Source organism: Nesoenas mayeri, assembly GCF_963082525.1.
Source record: "Nesoenas mayeri genome assembly, chromosome: 6".
In the NCBI taxonomy this organism is placed as follows: Eukaryota; Metazoa; Chordata; class Aves; order Columbiformes; family Columbidae; genus Nesoenas; species Nesoenas mayeri.
The window spans coordinates 20,225,331-20,249,141 of NC_137545.1; the positions used below are offsets into that span (position 1 = coordinate 20,225,331).

Consider the following 23,811-nt stretch of genomic DNA (forward strand, 5'->3'; position numbering starts at 1 on the left):
CCTCATCTGTGAACTCCATAGGAAGTCTGTAGATCACCAACATTGCTCACCGTATAAATTACAAATTTTTATTTTGTTCCTCCCTCTCGCCCCCCCATTTTTTTGTTGGCGGTGTAGAACTACTAAAATAATCATTCTGATGTATTTTTGCTACATGATGTAGCTGTGAGCAACATAGTAACAGCATAGTAATTCAGGCAGCTGAGTTATTTTGTTAGTATCAGCTTAATACATGGTTTGAAGTAAGATCCTATTTTGACTTATTTCAAAACAAAATGTAGCATCAGCTAAGGTGCTTATTTAGAGCACTTTTGCTATCAAGGTGAGCATAGGAGGGTTTACAAAATTATTTGGGCTTTTCATTTTAGAAGTACTTTGTGAGGGGAATATATAAAACTAAATCAATAAAATTTTGGTGAAAGGACAATTTCTTATGCTTCATACATGCAAGTCCTGCTGGTGACTTTAAAGAGTAGCAGGAATAAAATGAACACATTTTAGAAGACAGACATTTAAATAAGTAAATAAACCAAAACTAAACAAAAAACCCCAAACAATCCTAAGGACTATATTGTAATTTTTTTGCTTGTCTTGGAGGGGTTAATCTGTTCTTGAAGTCATATGGTCTAAGCAGAGCTCCGTCTTGTTTTTACAGTGAGGTCTGTTTTTTTCAGTATTTCTTACTCTGAGCAAAGGCAGGGAAGGAGTATAAAAGGACAGATTGCTCTGATTTTGCACCTCTCTTTAGCAAACAGCTGGGTATTTGGGGATCAGTAAAGCTACTCTACACAGGTGACTAAGAACAGACCCTTGGAGCAGTGTGTGGTTGTGACCTGCCAGCTGTCACTGCTCAGCCACCAGCAAGAGCGTGCGAGGGTACTGGTGGAGCTGGGGCTGCTGCCAGCCCGAGCAGGAGCAGATAAAGCCAGAAATACCCCTGTGCTCTGGAGCCTCCTTTCCCCTGTCAGTGTGGATGTCATCTTGGACCTCCTGTGAATCTGCATGGGGGTGAGGGTGGATAGATGGGAAGGAGTGGCAACGCCAATGCAAAAGATGGCCAGTTATTTGCATGTTAGGCCAGCAGATGTAAGAAATAAGAAATTGAAAAAGCGTGTGTTTAGTTTTGGTTTTTTGAGGGGGTTTGTGCGTGTTTGTTTGTTTTTCGGCATCTGAAATCGGATTTACAGTTTCTAATTAAAATTGAACTCTTTTAAGAATCAAGAATCTCTTTGCACAGAAAAAGGAGCGTCAAGATCTTTATTTAAATGCAATTTGTATGAGGACATACAGCTCTTTGGTACTTTGGATTTGATAGTACTGGCACCATCTATTGTTTTTTTTCAGTGAAATCAATTTATGCTTTGAATTCAGTTTCTCAGAAACGTCATGAAATCCACTGTCATACAGGTTGTGGTAAAAGTTTTGTCATGAAAAAAGTACGAAAGATAAATCCTGTTTACCTGCCTATACAGTATTTCAGGACACTTGACAGGTGAGCGTACAGAATTCACCCATTCTTGCTTGGGCTGTTCCAGTTTTGTGAATAAAGAGAAGATTCTCTTTATGGAGGTTGTTAACTTCTTACGATTAAAAAAAATAATGACATCAAATGAATTGTAACAAAGTAAAATAGACATTTTTAGGGGGAAGCAATAGCTAAATGAAAATGGGTTGTTCTGTAAGCAGAGAATGGAGTTGGAAGTAAGAGTTTTGATAAGTGAATAAACCAATGTTGGAAAAAGAAGGCAAAAAAAAAAAAAGAAAAATGAGTGGACATGAGGACCACAGCAAGATTGAATGCCTCTCAAAAGGTTAGCTGAGATGAGACAAACTAGTTTCTTAAGGAGATGTAGTTAGGATAAAAACACCGAGCATTGGGAAAATGTTTAAATCCGAATGGAAAATGAATAAAAGCAGAAGGCAAGCGAATGTGAGCAGGTGTGCAGTCAGCTGAATTGGAGCTTCTCTTTGCACCTCTGTTGTAGTTCTACTGAGCTGTAAGAAGAAAGGGTGTATGACCCAGGGGTCTTAGCTCATCTTTCAGCCTTGCCCTGGCTAGTGTTCATTGCTCGTTTAATGACAACTTTGGCAGTTCAAAATTATGGAGAGAAGCCTACTCAAATCAAAGAACACTGCTTTTTTCCTGCATTTTAAAATGAAATGTCTGGGGGTGGGGATAGCCCATATGATGACAGGACAGACTGCTTTTCTATTATTTCTTTAGCTTAAAGACCAGATATCCTTACGCAGTTGTTTGAGGTATTTTACTCCTTGGTACTACAAAATCAAGTTTAGGCTGAGTGAACTATGATACTATTGAAAGGTTTCAACTGGAAGTGAAGCTTTGTTTTGCTGGGTGCTCTGTAAATGTTTGAAATAATTTGGTCCTAGATTGAGCTGTTAACATTGCAGACAGAAGTCTTTAACATCAGTAATTTGCACCAAAAAAGACAGTAGCATATTGATTTCTGAACACAACTCAGCTACATGAAATCAAATGCCCTCCAGTCTGCAGTTCAACAACTGTATTAATATTAATACTTTGCTGCTTTTCTTCTGAGGTACACAATGAAGTATACGTAAGTATTTGTTTAGAAGAAACTTGTGTTGCTGGAAGCAAAATGTGTGTCTGTATAAATAACTGTTACAGGCTTGCTTATAGATGAGATTTTCTATATAAAGACGTGGGTTTTTTTCCACTTAAACTAAGCTTTGTTTAGATACACAATCACTTTAGTCCAAGATTTAAAACTATGATTTTTAACGCTAAGAGGCAGGATGCTGTGTTGTTTACTAGGTGTGAGATAAACTTATTTGAAAATATACACTGCAGTAGACCACTGCTTTATATCTCTGATGTATCTCATTGTATGGTTTGTAACGCTGTTCTCACAGAGAAGTCATTTAGGCTCTTGTTCTGAACCCTTTTTTTTTTCCTTTTTCCCTGTGCCTTTCACCAAATTATCCCAAAGAAGGAGAGAAAGACAAATAGCCTCATCTGAAGCTGTAGTAAAAACACTTCATGGCCATTTGCAGAAGAGGGAGAAAAGATACATAATTGCTACCAAATAACTGATGCTTCTGCAGTCTTAACTAGCAAAAGACTCTGAGCACTGGGAAGATTCTGAAACCAGAGACTAGAATGTGAAGGTTTGAATACTTCTCTGGACCACTTCAGGCCAGACTGTAATCATCAGCTTGGGGCAACACTATTTTTGATTGAATAAAATATCTTTTTTTTGGTCTGTGGTGGCCTGCAAGACGCAAGTCTCCAGGTGTAAACAGCCTGTATGGCAAATAATATCTGTACCTGCTGTGAGAGAAGATAGGATGTTTTCCTGTGTCCAGGAGACCTTAGAGGTCTATGATTGTGTTTCTCTCACAGCCAGGTGAAAAGCAGTGATTTACTACATCAGATCCACAGCAGTCTGCAAGATAAAATTGCAGTGAGAGTTTTTATCAGGGGAGAAGCTGTGTCCGGTTTTCATGGCCTGAAGGAAGAGTGAATTCAGTGTCCCCAAATTGTGCTTCACAGACAAGTGCTCTAGGTAAATCATGATCTGTGAAGTTATACCACCAGGATTTGGCCCTGCAGTTCCAGTTTATAAATAACTGCCTAGAAATCAGATAGCAGCATGTGCAGGTGTGAGTCATTAGTGCAGGAGACACAATGATGTGTGGAGAAAGCATGGCTCACATCCAAACCAGCCCACACACTTTCATCAGCCCCTTGAAGTCTGGAGCACAAAAAATAATATATATATATATATAAAAAAATCAAAATTTTCAAGCCAGGCTGCTGTAGCTCACCCAGTCTTAAAACTCAAAGGTACAGTAATATGGAACACAATGCTTCTCCTGATGCGTTGCTGCTCAGTTGTGCTCAAAAGGCAATTTTGGGAGACACTAATTTACTCTCTGAGTTAATTACCACAATTTCAACTGAATAGATTAACATCCCACACATACACACAAAAAAACGTGTGTCAAAGCTGTGTTCTGTAAATCATTGTTTCAGAATTTGTACTTCTAAGTTCTAAGGAATTGGAGGAATATCCAAGTTACTGCTTGATTTTATTTTTAAAATTTCACGAGCTGAAACTAGAAACAGTTAATGATATTGACCTCCTTGATTGCAGAGTTAGTGGGGACTGTAAGGAAGAAATCAACAAATAAGAAAATAGCCCTTATGATAAGGTGCTGGTCTTGGAGAGAGAACACCAGGGAAAGAAAACAAGAAGCTTTTAGTTCAGGAAAATACCTGACTGACTTCTAACTGGTCTGGCAAAGTTAATCCTTCCAAGACTGAATGGGGATACCTGACTCCTGAAGCTCGTGACTCTTATCCATACTCTGATTCTTTATAACTGACATCTAGTGAAGACTCTGGGCAAAACAATTGAATTCAAAAAGACTTCAAGTTATTTTTTTAAGCAAAGATTAAAGACAGAAGTAAATTCTTTTTCATATAAACCCACATTTGCATTCCAGAACTGGTATATTTTCAATATTGCAGATTGAATTATTGTTTATTTTTGTAAACTGCACATTTTACTGTTTGCTGGACAATCTTTTTCCCCATATGTGTAGTTGCAGTGAAGTAAAGATAAAAAGATAAAAAATTGAAGCACAAGTTTAGATCACTTTCTCTAAAGTTGTGGCTTTATATTTTACCAAAAGATACCATATATTTTCCTTACTTGCTGTCATTGAAAATATGGGCAGGATTCAAAGTTCTGTGCAGAGATGGTCACTTCCTTTCCTGTTTCTATTGGATGTTCTTGTGCATGGGTTAAACAGTAAAATGTGAGATTTAGATGCACAACAGATACAGAGAAAGCAGGGAATGTCAAATGAATTGGGCAGTGTTACAAATTACATGGTTCCACAGAAAACCTGTAAATATTTATGCTCAGCTTCTTCTGACGGGCATCTGCCTGAAAAGGGTAAAATAAACTTCAATGTCAGTCTGCCTTCTTGAAGTTGATACAGCCAGAGCTGACAAAAATGTCCTTGAGGCATCAACAACCTTTCCATATTTTCAAAGATGAAAAAAATCTGTAAATTACAACCCTGTAAATCCAAATTAATATGTCAGAGTTATTATTGCAGGTTCACAGTAGTTTATATGAGCAATATTTGGCTCGGCTACTTTTCTGCTGTTGTTGCTTTAAACTGTGCTCTTAATGAAGGAGAGGTAATATAATTGTTCAACACATTTTTCTGTAATTAGTTTTATTAAGAAAACAGTTAAGGATTTTTTCTGTACTTTGTGATGGTCTTTCAAATGCTCCTTTCATTTGAAATTAATAAGAATTAGCATTTTTCTTCTTTCTTGTGGATTAAGAAATTATTCTGTTGCTTTGGTATCATGTTAGTTTTAATCTGTCCCTAATTTAGTAGTTAGTAACCTTAGACCGCTAAGAATGATACTGTCTGGATTTATAGGTAAGTTTTCCTTCAGCAAATTCTCTGTTAATTTGCATGGATGATGATGTTCTTACTATGCACTGTGGCTGTTGTTGGTTTTTTTTCCATACATGAGCTCAACATGAGGGTTTGTGAGCTATTTTCTGAAAGGCAATAGTTTGTAGGGTTTATTCCCCCACTTCCCCATGTGAAACATTAACACTCACAATGAGATAGGTAGAAATTAAAATACATGTTGTAAGTGTTAGGGTTGCTTTTAATTTGGTCTGAAAATACTATAATAGAAACTCATTCAGATTACCTAATTGCTATAATCGGATTCAAATAAAAGTATTGTCAAGTGTGTTCAGCTGTATAGCCAATTCTCCTAGAATAAGGTTCTGTACTTTTGCAGAAACATCTTATTTCTAATTAAAAATATGAGTAAAAATGATACACTGAGAATACATTGTATTCCTTACAATTATTTTTCTTGTTAAAAACTGGAACAGAAAGTAAGAACAGCTTTTTCTTGAAAAACATATGAAGAGAAGTGTCACCAGCATAAAGTGCCATGACATTCAGTAACAATGATATTAGTCACTAAATATACATAAACTCAAACTAGGCAAATGTAGAACACCACTGGCAAATTTTCCAATGTCAAGGAGAAACTCAACAAAATAACATAAAGATGTATGTCAAAAATATAGAATCATAGAATGTCCTGAGTTGGAAGGGACCCACAAGGATCATCGAGTCCAACTCCTGTCCCTGCACAGGACAACCCCACAGTTCACACCATGTGTCTGAGGGTGTTGTCCAGTCTCTTTTTGAACACCGTCAGGCTCGGGGCTGTGACACCTCCCTGGGGAGCCTGTTCCAGTGCTCCACCACTCTTTGAGTGAAGAACCTTTTCCTAATGTCCAACCTAAACCTCCTCTGGCACATCTTCCTGCCATTCCCTCGGGTTCTGTCATTGAAGAGAAGAGTTTGGCACCTGGCCTTCCTCCTCCCCTTGTGAGGAAGCTGTAGACTGGGATGAGATCCTCTCAGTTTCCTCTTCTCCAGGCTGAACAAACCAAGTGACTTTAGCTGCTCCTTGTATGGCTCTCTCTCCAAACCCTTCACCAACTTCGTAGCCCTCTTCTGGACACTATGATGTGATCATGTGTTGTGATGCTTCTATGTATTATGGAAGAAAGGGTCAAGGTACAGGTGCATCCCAACTGGAAAAGAGACATAGTGTGGTGAAAGGAAGGTCCAGTTATGCCATATGTTGTTCTTTGTGGGGTATTTGTATTCCACTGAAGGTTTTATTCCATTTGGGGGCAAAGTTTCTGTAGCCTAAGAAACACTAGAAATGCTTTACTTGACAAGCATTAATTTAAGGGAATACAGTTGGTGTCCTGTGTCCCTGGCTTTCTTTTAAGTTGCCACCCAAATGCTGGATATCACTTGCATAGGAAAACTTGCTTCACATTTTTGTTGTAGTTGAACAGAAGCCATCCTTTCCATCCCCTTTGGTCTGATGCTGCAAACAGTGGGCAGTTGGGGAGCTAAAATGATTCATACCAGGCACAATTTAACTCAGGAAATCTAGTTGGTTTTAGTGTTAGTTTCAGGATGTTGTATTCCAGTTGGGGTTTCAGTTAGAAGGAAGGACTTTTACTGGCATTGGCTTTAGTCAAGTAAGAACAGCCACCTTGCTGAAAGAGGAGGTCAGAATGGCAAAGGATTGGGCCTCTGCAGTAAGCTTTTCCACAAACACTCTCTCTGTTAAACAAAGTCCAATATGGGGAAAAAAAAAAAAGTTACTGTTCAAGTAATTTTTTATTCAAAAATAAAAACAACACCTTCTGAAGTATACAAGAGAAGAACCTGAATAGAAACTTAGCAATATCACTGTGATCTCAATGCAGACTGTTATATATAGACGAGCTAAATTCTTTTTTGGTTAAACTGCACGCAGTATTTAGGCAACAGCAGGATTGAGTTTCACTTGTGACTCATAGCAATGTGTACAGTTCTGGGCTTCCCAGTACAAGACAGGCATGGATGTACTGGACAGAGTCCAACAAAGGTACACAAAGATGATTAAGGGACTGGGGCATCTTTCCTATGAGGAAAGACTGAGGAAGCTGGGACTGCTTAGCAGAGAAGATAATGGTCATGGGAGGATCTCATCAGGATATACAAACAGGTGATGGGAGGTTACATGGAGGATGTAACCAGGCTCTTTTCAGTGGTGCGCAGTGACAGGACAAGTGGCAATGGGCATAAACTTAAACACAGGAAACTCCTCTCTGAACATCAGAAAATATTTTTCGTTTCACAGTGAGTGACCAAGCACTGACACAGGTTGTCCAGAGAGGTTGTTAGGTCTTCATCTTTGGAGATGTTCAAAAGTTGTGTAGACACAATCCTGGGTACCCAGCTCTAGGTGGTCTTGCATGAGCAGGGGATTGGACCAGGTGACCTCCAGAGGTCCCTGCCAGCCTCAACCAGTTGGTGATTTTGATTCTGTGCCTGCACTCTGGCTCTAAAGACAAAATTTAATTTGCATGAAACTGAAAGAAGAAATTTTCATTCAGTTATAGCTAAGCCAAGAATTAGTAGAAATAGTTTTCAGTTTATGTACTCTGATACTTGAAGACTGTAAGCAAGGAGTATGTGAATAAATCCAGTTCTCATCACTGACAAGAATTGGGAGTTGGTAACTGAATTGTAAATAGAATTGTAAATAGAATTGTGACTTAAAGATGATATTCTCAATGTATGGATTCATATGGAATTTATTCTTGGTTTCAGTGCCATTCAATTAACATGGTCAGTTATCATGGGTAGAATTTGCTGGAGATCAGACATGAGGTGCAATTTCAAGTGGTAAAACAAAAGTCTGGAATTGTGTTTTAGGAAAAATCAACTTTAAACAGATACTTGTTAATTCTCCTATGCCAATTTAGAGTTCTGATATGCAACTCCTTTTTTAGTGTTGATAGTATCAATCTTCACTGCTCTCACTCTGCAGTGGCAATACCAAGATCTTCTTGTCTCATGTAGTGACATTTATAAAGCGTTTATAACTGTGTCTTTAGGCAGGCAGAGTCCACTGATTCAGGCATAGTAGGAACCAGGAGTTTTTCAAAAATTTTAACAAAATCTTTGTGAGCTTCTTCCTCCCCTCAGATATATCATTTAATCTTTCTTTGACTTGGTTTTGCTGTCTCTAGAAAAAAGATGACGACATGATATTGCTGCTGTAAAACTTCACTCACCATCTGCCAAAGTGCTTTGATATAATGAAATTTAAGGTGCTGCAGAACTGCCTGCCTTACACAATGGCTGTGAGCTCCTGTGCCTGGGGACTGGCCTCTAGTGGCTTATCCTTAGATAGGAGGGAGCAGCCAGACAGTAACAGCCTCTCTTGGCCTCTCGGAACAACACTACACAGGTGAAATGTCCTTTGTGAACCCTCTCCGCTTTTCCTAAGGTGATGATATAATTTGGATGGATCACATATGACTGACATTCAGCCTTTGAAGAAGAGAATGTTATTTGGTGGTTAGGAGTTGTGGTTTTGAGGACATTAGTGACCCTCCACAATGCTGCTCATTTATGTTATTTCAGACAAACTAGTAAAAGCTGCCTCGCACTTCTCTGTAAGACTTTGCTACAAAGCATGGCGTCCTGCCAACTTTCAAAACCAGTGGATGGAAGCACTAGACTTGGTAAAGAAATGTCATCTATAATTGTCGGGTTGATTTAATGGCCTTCTAACTGTAGGTGATCACACAGACATAGTGCATAGCTCTGCCAAGCAGATCCGAGAGTCCTCAGCAGTCATTGTGGTCAGGAGTCTTAGTGGCTTTCAGCTTGTTTATAATATAGAAACCTGTTGTTTTCCTGGTTTAATCACATTACTTGAACTTTGCAGCCCTCGCTGCCTGTAAAGTGACTTTTCCTTGCTTTCAAGCTTGATATGCATTTGCTGAACCCCCTGGGCTAAGTGCTGAATGCCAGGCATTAGGCTTACAGATGCTTACACTAGCATGGTGATGCTCCTGCTTTTTTGTTTTTGCTACCCCTCCTCTTCCTCAGTTCATACACTTCTCAACCACTGTTGTTTCTTGTGTAAATTTTCTCCTCCTCTTGTTACTGCTTTTCTGCTGGAAATTCTGGTTTACTATCACATATTGAATAACTGGGTGGCAGTTTGAAGTGAAGGTCAGGGCTTATTAATGGGCATCACTGATTCACATGTGTGTAAAGTAAGGAGAAATTTCCAGTGAAAATAGCCAGAGTTTTGCATGTATGAGATCAGAAGATTGGATCCTAGACTAGTAGCCATTTTACATATATTTAAATTGGTTTTGGCCTTCTAGTCTTTAGCAGAAATGTCTTCATATTTCAGATTTATTTAGAGCAACAGCATTCAAAATGAGGTGCCCGGTGGAAATTTACAGTACAATTTATTGTACTTCCCACTTTATATCAAGTGCTAAATTCAATGCAATGTTAAAATGTTTAAATATGTCTCACAGAATATTGCTAAAAATAGGTTTAATAGTCACAGCCGATGTTTTTGTGTGTATGACAGAAGAGTTCAATGTGGCTTGTTTAGATTTTTTTTGAGTTTCACCTCCTGCTGGTGATGGCAGATGTGAACACTGTTTAGCTGGAAAGTGACTGGGGCAAGAAACCTCCAAATATCTGCCAGAAAAATGAAATAGGATTAATAGATGTATATAGATCTGACTGTATAAACTGTTTTACAAGTGTGTTACTGTAAATCAAATTCAATGAGTTCGTTTGTTTTCCCAGTTTAAAGATCTTAAGCACATAGCAGAAAAGGGAGAAGGTGGGGTTTGTGCTGCAGCACCTGGAGGGTGGTGATGGGACCCAGAAGGTCAGAGGCTGAAGCTGAACCACTTTAAGCTTCACTCCTGCCCTGTCCTGCCCCTTGCTCCCACATGGAATAATCTCCCCATGCTGTGGCTTGTGAGGACAGTGACCTACATAGGATTCAGGTTTTAAAACTGTAATAAATCTGCTCCTACAGGAGACATGTGTTGTAATCTGTCTGGTGACGCAGTTATCCACTTTGAGTGTGTGCCAGTAATTATATGAGGCAGCCACGCGCAGAGTCAGTTCTGAAGAAATGTTCCCGTGGTCCTTTTCAGGCTGTTTATAGCCACCAAAAGATTCCATAGTTAGATAGCAAGCTTTATACGACAGAGATGCTGCTTTATGTTTGCAAGCAATGGTGTATTTTTATGGTGCTGCATAAATAATAAACACATGCAAATGGAAACTAACAACAAAAAAGTCAGAGGCAATAGATATCTGGTCCAGGAGCCTCTGTAGGTTCACTGATAAAAGCAGGAGCTATATGCCCTATTTGTGTGCCTGTAATCCGTGGTGTATCTTTATCAAGTAAATGTTCTGTCCATCCTTTGAGTGGAAAAATAATTTTGGGAAATATTCCTGGGACTTGCAAACTTAGGTGATGATCAGATTTTATCAGAGGTGTGGATAGCCAGACACTGCACAGCTGGCAAAGGGCAATGGAGTCTGGATGAATGCTCATGCTTAACTATTTTGCAATTGATTTTGGTTTACCATTTTCAGAATTCCATAGAATATTTCATTTTCTGAACCTATTTTGAACACTTTAGTAAGTGTTTCAAAGGGCAGATGGCTTCCCTGACTTGGTTTTATGTCTACAAAACGTAACTTTAAACTCTAGCAAAGACATTTACTTTGAAAGGACTTGTTTTCTCTTTCTAGGAAGCCTGTACTAGCTCCCTTCCCCCCAGCCTTACCAAGCAAGCCGTGCAAAGAGAAGTGGCTCCTGTGGCCACAGCAGAAAACAGTTGAACCAGACAAGCATTTGCTGAGAGCTTAAGCTGGAGTTTGTGCCAGGCTGGGTACACAAGCCTTACTGAGAGGCTTCTTTCTTCTATCAGACATCAAAATTGTTCTTCTGTGGCCACAGGCAGGGGGATGCTTGGACTATGTCAGAAGCCATGAGTTAGACTACATTGATCAGATAGTTATGGCAGTGGGTGCTCTCCGAGGGTGCTGACTGCGGGTGAAACCGCGTGGTGGGGAGGCAGGTAAATGTCATCGCATTAGCTGCAGCTGAACTGCTTTCCAGCCAGCAAGCGTGAACCTAGCATCTCACCTCTGCAGCATATAGCATTGCAGCACTGGCTGCTTTTCACGATTAGCTAATAGCTGTCTGCATTGCAGGTCTGCATGCATGCAGCTTCATTGTCTATATCATTAGATGTCGTAAGGGAAAAAAAAAAAAAAAAGGCAAGCAAAAGGCACATTGTGATCTGCAGATATAAACACCGATATTCCTAAATAGGGTAAGAAAAGTAATATTTCATACTGCTTTGTAGTTGATGTGGAGTTTATGCTATTTGTGAGCATAAAAGAACACTGAGGCTGGAAAACAAAGGCTTTTGCACCTTCTTCTTGTGAAGAGAAAACTTATTTTCCATGAGACATGCAGTTTGAGAAAATAGACTTCTGTTGAACTTTTAAAGTAGGAGCCAGCAGGGACTTTCCTTGTGTAGCAAAGGAGGGGTGTGCAGGTTCTGTATAGACCATCATATCCAGGCCATGTGACGAAGTGAAAGGTGGTATCTCTTGAGGACAGGTGGTGAGAGAGCTTCGCCAGGAGTCTCCTCCTGCTTGTTTCTGATGGTAAAAAAAGAATTATGTAATGCATGAAGTTACTGTGAAACCGAAGCCCCGATCATGAGAGAAACCCTTAATTTATTTTTAGCAGTTTAGAGGAACATTGATAAACACCTTATTAACTTATTTATTTTGACTGTGTCTCAGCATCTACGAAAATCCAGATGAAAGGAAAATGAGCATCATATCTCTAGACATTGTGATGCTGTAGTGTAGGTGTCCAAATACTGATGTGTCCAAATAATGATGGAACCAGGTATGGAACTTTTGGCCTATAAAATTGTGATTATGAAGAGGAAACATATGGAAGACTGTCCTCTAAAATTCTGAAGGAGAGCTAGTATGCCTTCATCTGGATTTCAGAACTGATGCCTTAAAAAAATCAAAGAATCAAGTACAGGTTGCAGCTTTCTTATCCTAGCAGTTAATATGGCCGAACTTGGGAATGCATTGTACTTCCATGTATTATATCAAGCTACTGCTTCAGTTCTTATTGTGAATTTAAGGGTCTAACTTTGGGCATGCAAGTTTGGAGAGCTGTAGAGATTCTAAAGCCATGAGAATATATCCTCCTGTGAGAAGGAAAAAGTAACTGTGGTCAGGGTAGTCATTAGATCTTACTGGTGTATTCTTGCAGAAAAGATATATTTTCAGCTGAGTCCCAAAGATGAAGTAAGTGGTGTCATAATTGAATATTAAAGCTTCTGGTCATTCCCTAAGTAGTTGTGTTTTAAAACTCTTAAAAGAAAATAACTTCATAATGGAATAATATAATTAAGAAATGAAGAGATTAAACAAGTGTCCTTTACTTCCTCTTCTTTTCATAGAAGTTTTCCTGCCTTGATAAAATATTGAACAGTTTGTGAGTGAGCACAGCTTTTTAGATTTTGTGTGCTGCTGTGAGCTCGTGAGGTGAGTGCAGTTGCTATTGAAGGATGTGGTACTAGTTGGAGGGCTAGGTTTGACAAACTGGCTCAGGCTACCTGGAACCTTAATGCTCAAGTAATTCACAATATAATCTTGTTAATCGGCAGTTATGTTATCTGAATGCCTTATAGCTGGCACGAAAAAAACAGTAGTCTCTTCCAGCATCTCAGCAGGTTCATTAGATTAGCTTATTATTCGGGCTGAACATCATTTTTATCAAATATACTATTACATTTTCACTGATTTGTTTGTTAATATGCCACAAAGTACTGTGATGAATCATTACAACTGATTTTATTTACCAGAATAATTTAATGAGGTATATCTGTTAAAGCTATATATATGCATTTGTTAATGTTTTTATATTCTATTTGTTTTATTGGAAAATTTGTTTGTTTGTTTAATAAATCTGCAGGCTCTTTTCCGGTTATTAGTTCAAAATAGACATGAAGGAGATTTTCTTTCAGATATATTCCATTTTGCTGCTTTTTTTTTTTTTTAAATGGCCTTCTGTATAGCAAAGGGAGATTATCTTAAGTCCCTCAGAAGAATAGGTTAGGTTTGTTTTCCACAGTTTTCACAACATTTTTTTGTGCATTGGTGTAATGGAATTATTTCATACTGGACTTTTGGACCAGGTATCTGTGGTTCCTTGACAAATTTCAGCATCATGTTGGCTTCACTGTGTAATAAAACTATATGGTAAAACCTGTACAGATGTTGGCTGGTAGAGGCAAGCTCTCCTGGCCTGTTCAGTGCTGCAGGAAGAACAGCAGGCACAAAAAGAAAACAGCTCCTTCTTAACAAGGTTTTGTCTCACCAAGGCAAATTAAAATCACCGTGTCACTTATCTGTGTTGTTTCCTGTCATGTGCTGCTTAACAGCATGTCTGTGACCAACTTTCAATACTCTGTCCTTACCACACACTTTCATCTTCTGCCCAATTTATTTGCTGTTACCAAATGTCAGTATTATATTACTGAAGTATATCCATGCTGGAGAATTAAGATAGTAAAATACAGACTGTGCTTTATGCTCCATCATAAGTTACATCCTTCTATTTAGTGAGAAATAGTAGTAATCAGCAGGAATGGAAATAGAATTACAGTGCATTATGGTTCAGTGATGCAGAATGTTTTTACCTTGGAGCACCAGAGGATTAGTAATTATGTACCTATCACTTAGAAGGAGGAAGAAGAATGTCCAGTTTCTGGTGGTATGTGCCATTTCTTGAACTCTGTGTTCTCCTTGGAGGGAAAATCCCTGAAGTGAATCTGGCATAACAATACCAGCTCCTTACAGTGTGTGGCTCAGGTAAGAGTTGAATACTATATTAGATCATACTTGTATGGAGTGTCAAAAGTCATAGCGTCATCGTATTGGAGGTGCTTCTAAAGCACTCTTGAGTACTGTAGATTTAAAATCATAATTCAAAATCAGAATGTGATAATTTCTTTCTACTGCATTCTGCAATTGTGCTTAAATAATCTTATTTATAATTTAGTTGCCATTAGAAATGTCTTTATTCTTTGTTTATTAGATATTGTATTAAAGTTTGCCAAAAGTGGCTTAGGCAGCAATCACCCTTACTCTTCAGAAAGTACAAAAGAGGAATGATACTAAGCTTTTGTTTTGTCAATTGTTCTTAGGTAAAAATGGATAACTGATTTATTACAGGATGGTTCCTCTCTTCCTGACAGTTGTGGGGTGTAGTTTTTGTTTGGTTGGTTTTGATTTTTGTTTTCATAGCTGTGGACATTCATTAATTTCTTCTACTGGTTATCTTAAACAGCTTGGTGTCTCTTTCTTTGTTGCACTGCATCTTACATAATTAGTTTGAGTGGTGAAAAGAATGATGTAAGTCAGCAGCTTTCCAGACTCTTGACGTTTCATAAACCAGTGTTTTATGGATGTTAATTTCTATATAGAGTTAATGGCTTGGAATTTGGGTTCCAGAGAGCAATGGTTTTCAATATTGCAAAATTGTGTTTTCTTATTGCTAAAAAGATATCTTTGCTAGCTGTTTCTGTGGTCGCTGGAGGTTCATAAACCTCTTACATGCTTTCCATTGCCACAAGGTCACATTACTTTTGGGAGCAGAGGTTCCAATGTGGGGGCAATAAATACTAGTGTTTACTTATTTTTATTAAGTAAAACTGTACCCAGTTTCACTGTGATAGTCATAATTGCACTAAAGGATGGATTTTTCTCAGGGTGTTTATTTTTTTCTGTCCTCTGAATCTCTTACTTGGCTGTGGTATTTAGTACTGTCACAAGAAAAATTAGATAGGTTTTTTTCTTTTGTTTTGGAAATAAAATAATATATAGAAAATTCTATCAGAGAAGTTCTTATAAAAAATAAACACCTCTTACTATTTTGTTACAGTCTTTTCATTTTGTGTGTCCTCTTTCCTGGAGATCTGATGTGATAGTTGACTAGTTTAATTACTGCCTCTCCAAAAAGATGACTATTTGTAGAATCTAAAGTATATCATTTTCCTGTAGAGGGAGCCATGGTGGGAAGAAGACGAAAGTAAAGTGTTTGCAAATTAGCAGTAAAGGGTGCACACAAATACACCTAAAAATCTGCAGTCTTCTGACAGAAGGGTAGCTGCAAAGGTGCAAAATTCAGAAGATCCTTTTCAGAACCTCATCATTACTCAAACACAGACTAAGTAGATGTGTAACAAATTGAGTGTTTAAGGGAGATAAAGTAGAACGGCAGTTGCTGCCGTTTTGGTTCTTCTGGATGCTTACAGTTCTTGGGCTTTTTCCTCAAGTAGTCTCAATAGCCTGCTTCCCTGGGTTAGCAATAATTTTCTAATTAAGTGGGATTTCAAAGACAAATGTTACTTTCTCAGTGCCAAAACTTGTTACAGAAAGGATTGCTTACAGCAGATCTCCCAGTCGACAGACCAAGGAGAAGAAGAGTTTGCTGCTGCTGCAGCATTTATTGGCTCTGTAAACAGCAGTGCCCAAGTCTCACTGACTTTGCAAATGTCAAGGCTATTCAGCACCCATAAGATTTACTTAATGTCCCAGACCTAAGCCTGGGAACCATTCAGCAATGGCAGATGTTACAGACTTGTTACCAGTATGTGGCTTAAAAATGCTAGTTTTATTGGACTTTGATCCACTGTCATCCTTATGAAAGTGCCAGTCCTACAGGTATTCAAGTATTTGACTCATCCGAAGTCATAGCACCTCAAAATATTTTCCCAGTCCCTCTTGTCCAATCTTTCTTAATGTATGGTAGATACATAAAGGCTTAGTTTCTCAAGCATGTTCTTTAACTTTCCCTTCCTTTCTTGTGTGATTAGTTGGTTGTTTTTGATGGGTGGGGTTTTTTTTAATTGTTGTTTGTGAGGTTTTTGTTTTGTTTTTGTTTTGTCCCCACTTCTCCCCGTTCATTGAGCATAGAGTCGACAGTCAGCTTTCTGACTAGTAGTTTTGGATCAATGTGCTGTGCTCCACCATGCCTGGTATTCTCCAAAAATTACATTCTCTAGAACTCGGGAAGAATGTGACTCAAGCTTGCTTCTTGAGCTTAGAAGAAAAAAGCAGTCCAGAAAAATAAAGAAAACTTTTCATAGGGCAGCTGTATTGTCTACAGTAATTTAATGTATTCTTCAGGCATTTTATAGACTTGAGAATCTGCAGATTTCCAGCCAAGCTACAGAGGACACTAACCGCTGGGAACTGTGAACTCAGATGCATTTGTTCTTTCCTACTTATTTGATGTCCATTCCACCCATTTATGTGTCCTGCCCATTATGAGTTTGTTTTGTGTTTAGTGTTCTGCTGAAGAGTGATTGAGGTGAGTTGCTCCTGGGACGTCACCTAAGTTTAGGTCTCTTTGTTAGTAACATGATTGTCTAATAGCAGTTCTTTTTAATGACTGGGAGTTTCTTTTGATACTAGGTGATGCAGATGTATCTCCCGTTCTGTGGCATTGCCATATCCAATGCCCAGCTATTTGCAGCTTCAAGGAAGGAATATGACAGAAGCAGGGTAAGTAAAAAATGTGTATTGGACCAATATCAAACCTTTGTCTTTTGTTCCTTCAGATTGCAACTATGCATACATGATTGGGACACAGACAGTTTTAACTACATTTATTTCAAAAAATGCATTTTCAACAGATCACTATCTTGACTGAGGCAGCAAGCAAGGGAGCTTGGGAGAGAAACACGCTCGTGGTGGTGACTGTTGTTTCCTGATGTCAGTTCCATGTTTTGTAGTGCTGAAACAATTGCATTTGTAACACAGGCGGTGCAGGAGAGTGTCTTACCTTGGCAGAGATTCAAACTGTCATAGAGTTCCAGTAATATCAAATCTTTGCCATCCTGAATTTGAAATATTCAATTCATGTGCAAATAATGAGACTATATCATTATAAAAGTAAGTAAGAAAAAAAAATTGTATATGAAGGATTTTAACAAGTCTTTGTCTGCATATGTACATTACTCATGATTGCTGATGCCATGTATGAGTTGAGACGGAAGGCTCCAAAGAAGTGAAAATAATGCTGAGCTCACGTATCATGTACTTCTCAGAGGTCTTAATTTTTTTAAGAAATAAGATGGTAATTTTGAGGCTTTTAAAATAATTTTTTGCCTTTTTTAAACAAGTTGCCTTATTGTGCAATAATGGGAAATTATACTTTTGTTATTGAGGATCAGAGCTCTAAAGCTTTTGTAGAAATACCACTTGTAGTGTTGAACCTCATCTTGCTTCACAAAGCAGTGGAAGCTACAGTGGGATGGGTCTGTGTATTGAGCACTGACATTTTTGTGTATTCAGGAATTTTGGTGCTTTCCATGTCTGGAAGCAAAAGCTTTCCAATACTTTGAAAACTAACAATAGCCCTTTCTAATAGCTTATGTATTTGAGGGTCATGATGCATCTGAGCTTGTCTTATGTCCAGGTCTGACTACAGACCATTATATTTTGGGCTGGAGATGTAGAGGAGACTTTGGGGGTGAAGATTTTCTGCCAAATATTTTTTTCTTTGATGTTAAAAAAAAAAATAATTGTTTGACTACATAGAGACTTAAAATTTGCTGCAGATTCCAAGCCTGCAGGGAACAATGACAGACTTCTGAGGAGTCAGCATTTAAGCTTCTGAGGGAAGCCTTTAGCAGAAAAGAATTAGGGACATTCTCATGCTTCATTAGAGAATGGTAAATTCTGGTGGTTGAACACATCAGGAAATTGGATTAGGGATACAGATTCTTTGTTTCTGGTTGCCGATTCAGCCATGCAGGCATAACAAATATTATTGTCATTCAACAGCTACAAGGTGGCCTGTACTTAACTGCATTTCTGACCTCTTGGTGGTCTTTAGCTTTGCCCTAGTCCATGGTTGAAATTAATTGGCAAGTAACACATGATGGACAAGTCCCATACTTTGCCTTCCCTATCAAACTGGACACCAGTTATGGCAACATCCAGTGACTGTGACCAACGTTTTGCTGATGACCACTCCATTAGGAGAGCAAAGACCGCCAACATTTATATGATTACATGTATGGCTGTTCTTTAGTGTTGGTGTTCTAAACCAGAATAAAGGAAAAGGCACACTTCTTTGGACCCATGGTAAGGAGGAACATGGCCTGTTATTTTTCAAGTTGATGAAATGAGAGGGGAAGCCTTTCATTTTGAAACATGGTGTTTCACAGATGTGTTGTTAGTAGTATAGAATATGGAAGTATTGATGTGTGTTTTTTGAACATGCAAAATGGGTAATAAATGAACAAAATGGAGTTTAAATGCACCAGCAAATTCAAATCAAGTAACTCAATCCATACTGTGCACTTGGAGAGTTGTGTTATAGTCATTGTTTCATTTTTGGACCACAGTGAAATAATTTGAAAGATTCCCATTGTTTGCTAGAAGCTGGATTGTGCCCAGTTTTGAGCTAAGAAATACTTAACTTCTTTCTTTCTTCAGATACACCCACTCCAGTTCTGATGCCATAATCATTACAAATGTTATTTGAATGAAGATTTCAATGGATCACTCATTATAATGAATCACAGAGATTATGCCTTCTTTGCTATGCTCAATTTATTTATTAATTCTGCAACCAATAGAAGAGTTTTCTGTTATTGTATGCAGGCTTTACTGGAAGTAGTGAATGACCTCTTCGAGGAACAGACTGACCTAGAGAAAATTGTCAAGAAAATTATGCATCGGGCCCAGACTCTGTTGAAGTGTGAACGGTGCTCAGTATTACTTCTTGAAGATATTGAATCACCAGTAAGTATGGCGGCACATTCTATAGAGAAGCTAATATTTAAGTAGTGGAGCAGCTGCTTTTATTGTGGTGGAGCTGTTTCATGTCATGTGTAATGCTGGACAGCAAATATTCTTCCAGCACATGATTATTAAATGTAGGTTTGATATAGACTGAATCTTTATCAGCACCACTGTTGTGGTTTAACCCCAGTAGGCAGCTCAGCCCCACGCAACCACTCACTCATTTTCCCAGCCCAGTGGCATGGGGGGGAATTGGAAGGGTAAATGTGTGAAAACCTGTGGGTTGAGTTGAAGACAGTTCAGCAGGTAAAGCAAAATAAGGAATTCATATGCTACTTCCAGTCAACCCACAGATGTTTTGTCATCTCCAGGAAAGCAGAGCTCCATCACATGTAATGGTTACTTGGGAAAACAAACACCTAACACTGAAAGTGTCCCCCTTCCTCCTTCTTCCCCCAGTTTTTATTGCTGAGCATGGCATCACATGGGATATCCCTTTGGTATGACCCAGTCAGCTGTCCCAGCTGTGTCCCCTTCCCAATTTATTGTGTACCTCCCAATCTATTCATTGGGACAGCAGAGTGAGAAATAGAGGCCTTGACACTGTGTAAGTGCTGTTCAGCACTAATGAGAATTTCCCTGTGTTATCAACACTGTTTTCATCACAAATCTAAAATGTGTCACCATGCAGGCTACTATGAAGAAAATTAACTCTATTCCAGCCAAAGCCAGCACAGCCATTTTTTCAAATGGAAATGAAAAAGATGATTCCTTCTGGCAATTTGAAGGCATTTAATGATTGGTTGTGAGTTAGATCCATCAGCAACTATCAGTGGTGTGATCCAGCTGACACACTGCGATTCTCAGTTGTCTGCGTGATAGAATTAGTACTTCCTGCAGAGCAGCTATGGCAGCTTAACTGAGAAGCAAGGTGCTCCTGTGGTCTGCTTAAAAAAGAAAAATGACCTGATATCAAATATCTATGTGCTCAGTTCCTTTCACGGTATAGCCACTAGAAGGAAAGAAAGATCCTGTCTGTAGCTTTATTTACATTTACTGGGAATTTGTGACCTTGCTGACATTTTCAGGCTAATGACTTATCAAATGGGTGGTGCTTGCAAGCCATTTCAGAAACAGAAACAATTCCATCATGAACCAAATCTTTAATGCTCATTTTTATAACTAACCTTTTCTGCATACATTCCAATAAATACCAGACATCTTTGTTGATATTTCTACAGTGTGCATACTTTTGCATCTGTTACTCTTGTTTAACTGTAGCAAACCGAAATACTTACGTAGTTTCTATTCTACTATGTAACATGTTACATCTTTATCAGGCTGGTCACTCACAAATGATGCATAAACTCATTAAGACTTTACCTGACCATCCTGTGTATTCAGCAGCTCACTGGGCTTTACAGTAATCTAATCACTGTCTTAACGGTAGTCAGCTCCTGAACTTGTCTCATGAATGGGGGGTTTTTTTTGTGAAATCCAGTATTTTGATGTGGAAGAATAGCAAGACAATAAGGGCTGAACCTGCAACACATGAAGTTTTCTCAACTACTTTTGGTGGCCAGTCACCATGGGATTTATTCCTTCCCGATAGTCTTTCACTTACTCTAGTTGTTGGCAGGGGTATGTTTGGGAGTAGTGATGTTTGCACATTTTAAGAAGTTTCTTTAATACTTCTCAAAATAAATAATGAGAACTGGTCTCAGTTCCTACATGATGAAAGCTCTGTGAAAAGTTTAGTCGTCTTGGTTTTTTGATATAGTAATTTTTCACTGAGGTAACAGAAAATCCATTGGAAGAGACACATTTGCATACAAATGTCTAGATAGTCATGTACTTGTGATAGGAAGTTTGTTCTGCATTGAGCAGGTGGACCCAAAATACGACTTTTGGCGTTACTGAAGTATGTTTGTTTTTTGCAATTGCTTCATCCAGTTGACCAAGGAGTAACTATTGCAGAGCTCTGTTAAGCTGAACAGATGGATGTAAGCTGCATTAAAGTACTTTTCAAGAGTTGGATTTCATGACTTTGTTGTACTGGGACTTTGTTGTACTGCCATTCATAGGGTATTAGAGCCACTTTAAAATGTTTAACCTTATGACTGTTAGTAGTAAAATAAGTAAAATATTTGTAGCTACCTTCAGTGTTTTCAGGCTACTCAACACAAACTATCCTCCTTTCTATGGATTTAAGAAGTTGTTGAAAGATAAAAATGTTGCTTGTGATTTAATTCTTTTTCCTGTCGAAGTATCTCTGGATTCACTGACTTTGTAACTGATTATTTATTGCTGGTCTATGACAATTCTAAATGATTATCAGAGACAAAATCATAGGTTTGAGTGTATGGCAGAAAAAAAATTATTTCCTGGAGGAAAGATATGATTCTCATTTAAACTAATAGAAATTAAGTACTTTCAGTGGAGTATGCCCTAAAATACACCAGCTTTCATAAAAGCAAGATTGAAGTATTTAATGTATATATTCTCTATTATAGAATTTTAATGTTGCTAGTTTATTTTCTCTTTCTACACGCCCCCTTCCCCCCCCCATTTTATAATTGCAAGATAAAGTTCTACTACATTCTTATGCCACTATGTTTGCAAGCATATTGTGATTTTTATTTTTCACAGAACAGTACATCGTGTTATTAGCAGGCTGTGGGTGGCATTGTTCACTTAATTTTTCCGCTCTTAGTACTCTTTCTACCTTTGAGCATAGAGTGTTGGTTTGTTTTGGGTGGTGGGTTTTTTTTCCCAAACCACAGGCAATGTGTTCTCATTTCTCTAGACCAAATTCTGAAATGTGGACAGCCAAGGTATTCATTTCAGCCTGACCTTTTCCTAAACAGTCATAAATCTTAGGTTAATTTGGAGTAGAAGAATAGCATCTTACCACCTGCTTGGTTGTTTTTACAAGTGGCAGAACAGTTATTTTCCTGATTTCCCCCTATTTTGAAGGGTAAACCTATATATCAAAATAGATCTCCATAGAGTAACACAGTGTTAAGCCACATCTAAAATATTGTCATTTTCACATTGTGTGAAAAGCTTTTACAATACAAATCGAAGTGGAGATGGTGACCCATGATGGCATCCAGACATATTATCTGTGTTCTATGTCACATTAACCACTCTTAAAATGTTTCACTTATGTGCTGTTGGCCCATGTGTTAAAGGACAATTGGTTGCAATTAGTAGTGCAAATAGACCTTCCTGTTTCTTTTCCTATTTTAAAAAAGTGAAGCTTGAGTAAAGCTCCATAATTGATATCACAAAGCCCTTTGAAGGGAAGCATCTACCGTTGCAGAAAATAGTTTAATGAAGGAATCTAAAGATATCATTTGATTTGATATTGTTTGTTAGTGAACTGTGCACAGTGTGTATTTTGAACAAGAATTCTCCACTGAGGGAATACAGATAGAATTTTTATTCTAAGACCATTAGATAAAAATACGGTTTAGATAAAGGAACTTTACTGTTCTCTTACATATTTATTGATCTTAATAACAATTTAAAGTTATGTTTTTTGTGACAGGTGGTGAAATTTACAAAATCCTTTGAGTTGTTATCTCCAAAATGCAGTGCTGATACGGACAACAGGTTAGTGCTCGTGCCCTCTGTGGTAATGAATTACTTTATTTTTCACATAGTTTTAAATTTGCTTGATCATAGTTTTATTTTCTTATGGAACTTTGGATGGATTTGATTGAAGAATGTGAGCACAAAGGGCTAATTTTAAGTAGTAGCAGAATGAGCTTTATGCCTATGTAGGGTTACTGTATTAATTCCTTCAAGACAGTACTGGTAACAGTTCACATAAAATGTCCTACATATCAAATGAGTGGATGAAGATTCAGGGCTATCATGAGAAGGCTTCTTCCATCTATCAGGACCCAAACTCAGTGACTGTCATACATATTTTATGCAAAAAAAAAATCACACTGACTCTGCATTAGAATTTTCCATTTCAAATGACTGCCATGATGATAAACCCGACCTTTTGTCCAACTTGCTATCCGCAGGTTAGCAAACTTGAAAATTACTCTGTGCTTTGCCATATTTAAGCCCTTTAAGGCAGCTTTTTAAAATAATTTGGGGTAATTTGCCTTCTTCTGTGCTTTATGTCTTCACCTCCAGTGTGGTAAGAAGCTACCACTTCATTAAGGTGAATGTGCACATGTTGCTCCAGATTATGAAAGGTTGTAATTCTTAAGGCTTTTCATGGATTGATTTCACAGCATTACAGAAATGAGTAGTGTTATTTTTAAGGTATGCAAGCTGACAGTACAGCCCAGGGCCACACAGAAAGATGGGTAGAAGCTGTACCTCTTTCATGCCCTGTCCACTAGTTGAGAGAGAGGCATGCTGAGACAAATGGAAAACAAAGAATAAAGAATGGAAGGTTTAAGTATGAATAAGTAATTTGTTGATTCATCTGGGAATCACAAGTTATTGCTTTTGACAAAGAGCTTCAAGCATAGCAGT

General features: G+C 38.1%; 1 protein-coding gene across 1 annotated transcript in view; it reads left to right on the forward strand.

Annotated features, from left to right (window-relative positions):
• The window catches only part of PDE11A (phosphodiesterase 11A), a gene marked incomplete at both ends in the record, with an annotated part of 132,678 nt that overhangs the window by 40,383 nt on the left and 68,484 nt on the right, over window positions 1-23,811 (forward strand). The window contains 3 exons of the mRNA XM_080346496.1: window positions 16,969-17,058; window positions 19,168-19,308; window positions 22,862-22,926. Of these exons, the coding sequence (XP_080202622.1) occupies window positions 16,969-17,058; window positions 19,168-19,308; window positions 22,862-22,926 (296 nt within the window). The remainder of the gene's footprint in view (window positions 1-16,968; window positions 17,059-19,167; window positions 19,309-22,861; window positions 22,927-23,811) is intronic.